The 3,154-nt window shown below is 34.1% G+C and overlaps 1 protein-coding gene across 2 annotated transcripts; it reads right to left on the bottom strand.

The window, feature by feature from the left end:
• Positions 1 to 505: 505 nt before the first annotated feature.
• LOC139858497 (F-box protein CPR1-like) lies at positions 506 to 1,818 on the bottom strand. Of its 2 annotated transcripts, XM_071847343.1 has the most exons (2): positions 1,633 to 1,818; positions 506 to 1,546 (listed from the first exon to the last, which is right to left on the bottom strand). In XM_071847343.1, the coding sequence occupies exons 1-2, from the start codon at positions 1,679 to 1,681 to the stop codon at positions 585 to 587; spliced, it is 1,011 nt and encodes a 336-aa protein (XP_071703444.1). In that variant the 5' UTR covers positions 1,682 to 1,818; the 3' UTR covers positions 506 to 584. The 2 variants fall into 2 exon arrangements, with proteins under 2 accessions (XP_071703444.1, XP_071703443.1); XM_071847342.1 differs by having other exon boundaries at positions 506 to 1,818.
• Between the last annotated feature and the right edge of the window lie 1,336 nt (positions 1,819 to 3,154).

Genomic DNA, 3,154 nt, shown 5'->3' on the forward strand with positions numbered 1-3,154 from the left:
CGGTTACAATCTCACCTAGCTAAACCAAAGGGGGAAATAATTACCTAGCTTATTGCCACTCCAAAAACTACGATCAATAATAAGTAATCACCTACATAAACCAAAGGGGGAAACATATGTTTTCCCATTTCAATCCAAACAGATTCATTTTTAAAAGATTGGCAACCTCGAGAAGTGAGTTGCAAAAATGTAATCAAGACATTTTCTTTATTTACTAGGAGTAATAGAATAGAATGAACAAAAATGGAAGGATATATCACACCTGTTTAATATTCAGGATGCAACACTAATCGTGCACAAAGTTACCTAGAGGAATATATCAGACAAATATTAGTTTTGTGTATTGGAAAAGTAAGTCACAACAAGAGGCACTATAAGAAACTTTACTTGTTAAATAATGCTTCCACCAGTTTAGTTAAACATACAAACAAGTGCATGCCATTTCTTTACAACATGATAACTAACTAAAAATATTTCTAAGAGCTATCAACAAGATGCAAACAAGATTACTTCTCCTAACAGATTAAAACATGAACATTTAGAGATTAACATAGAGAGGATTACTCAATTGTCGAATCCATCTATTAATCAAAGAAGGCGTGGGGAACTACCGACGATATATTAGTCCTAGTGGCAACCTTCCCACCATTGATAGGAATTAAACTTCCAACATGATTAAACACCTTTGACAAGTGAGCAACCCCATGATTCCCCAAATTGTTAACCCTTTCTGATATCGGATCATACACAACCAGTTGTTTATTATCCGCCTCCAACAAAAACTCACCTTTTAATCCACACCCCAACACTTTGGAAACATTAATTTGAAGTTCAAATGAAGTATACTTCGTCCATGATGAAACCACTCCATATTCTTTCATCAACCACACCTCAAACAACATCACCCCATACCCTTTCTTTATCCAAGCGATCACCGATAGTGATTCCTTCAACGCTACAACCTTCCAACAAACTTCAACACGTTCTTCAAAAGTTGGAGCAAATTCAAATTCGGGTGACATTATGTAACTAAACGCCTCCTCATGAATATCAAAACACATAATCAACCTGTTCAACATCACACTCTCAAACAAAATAGGTGTCCAATGAAACTTCCCATTCAAAAACACACTACACGTCGACCTATATGTTTTTCTTTGTAATTCAGCAGGAGTCGTAATCTCCCTCCAGGAATTCGTTCTCAAAGAGTACATCTCAGCTTGAATCGGCCCATTATAACGATGCGCAAACCTCAACACCTTGTAGTCCTTTACAACACCATCAAACCCAAAACCTAACCCAAACATTAGTGAATGCTCATTAGGCGAATCAGGCAAGTCTTTAAAAACCCTAGTGGCAGGATTCCATAACAAAATATTCGAAGGGAACGGAAACCAACTCAAACAAATCAACCCGTTACAGCTTCCACAAACCTGAAATGGAAGGTCGATTTCAATTGGTATTTTGATTGATTTGTATGATGAATCATACAACACCAAGCCAACAGTACGATCAGATGTGGAAGTTGAGGTGATAGATTTTGCAGCTGTCAAAAGGAAAGATGGATCTGAAGTGGTTGACTGATTTTGGAAATGTTTGGAGATAAAATTAGGGTTTTCAAAAAGGGCGTACCATGATTTGGAAACGGATTTGAAACGGAGAATGTATCTAGTAGGAACATACGACAGGATATGGATGATTACATCTTCTGGCAGCTCTTTCGACATTAAAAATTAGGGTTTGATTATTTGAGGTTTCTGATACGACCTTGGTAGAAGTTGGTGATAATTTCTTTCCAAACAAACTCTTGAATCGTTGCTTCTTATCACTACTGCATATCCTTATAAGCCCAAAAATAAATAAATAAATAAATAAATAAATAAATAAATTACTACGTAATACGGAAATCTTTTCTCGATCGTTGCTTTTTATTTACTGCAGACACTTATAAGCCCAAAATAAATTAATACGTAGATCTTTTCCTACACTGCAGGCCCTTATTTAATAGCCCAAAATAAATTAATACAGAGATGAATCTTTGCTAATACACTGCAGGCCCTTATTTATAAGCCCAAAATAAATAAATATGGAGATCTTTTCCTGAATCTCTGCTAATTATACACTGCAGGCCCTTATTCATAAGCCCAAAATAAATTAATATGGAAATCTTCTTTGCAATGAAAAAATATAATATCCTTAATTTGAAGTCAAAATTTTGAAAAGATTGATAAAAAATTTTTTACTTTCAATTAATAGTCATTTTGCAAAGTATGTTTCTATAATGATGTTTAATGGTATATTTAAACAATAACTTTTTACAAAGCAAACATACTTCATTGAATGGTACTATATTAAGAGAAATGTTATTTATACTCCATATAGGAAATTAGATTATCTTTATATGCATGAAGTGAGACAGTAAACATGAAACCTAAAAACCAAGTTAGTTTCATATAGTGTGTTTGATGAATTATTTGTCTATGCTCTATGTTCATCAGTTTATATCAGTTTGTTTACAACAGTCTGCTTAATATTTTTCTAGCCTATCATGTCATTATCTCCCACTTTTATGCATGATACTTTTCTAGCCTATCAAAATATTGTTCTCACATTTGACGGTAAAAGCCGCAAATATATTTGACATGGAGCTCAAAATTCTGTCTATAAATGAATAGGAGAATTCCTCTATCAAGTAATACCAGGTTTCAAGTTGGTTTTTCCTTCGAGGCTGACAGTACACATGTCTAAAAAACTAGTCAGCTTATTCCAATAGCATGAATTAATATTATTAAAACATTGTGTGGCTAGCCAATTAACAATATCTTGGTCTTGGCTATCGACAACATTCTATTGTGAGACCACTCCCAACCATTGCTTAGTCCTCGTAGGTTCGTAGCCCTCGTGAGGAAAATGAGGGAGTTGATGACATTCATTGGTCCTCACCTTAGCCCTCAAGCCTTCCACCCTCCCCTTGGTGCTTTTTTAATATATTTGAGGACGGATGTTTGGAATATATATATTACCAACATAACTAATAGACAAAATTTGTCTTACTTGTTATGAATAGTACTATTTAATTTTTTACTTTTCACAAACCTAAACCTTTAACTTTCATTAAAATATAAATCAAACCCTCCACTTTATACCTATATTC

Source organism: Rutidosis leptorrhynchoides, chromosome 7, assembly GCF_046630445.1.
Source record: "Rutidosis leptorrhynchoides isolate AG116_Rl617_1_P2 chromosome 7, CSIRO_AGI_Rlap_v1, whole genome shotgun sequence".
Lineage (NCBI taxonomy): Eukaryota > Viridiplantae > Streptophyta > Magnoliopsida > Asterales > Asteraceae > Rutidosis > Rutidosis leptorrhynchoides.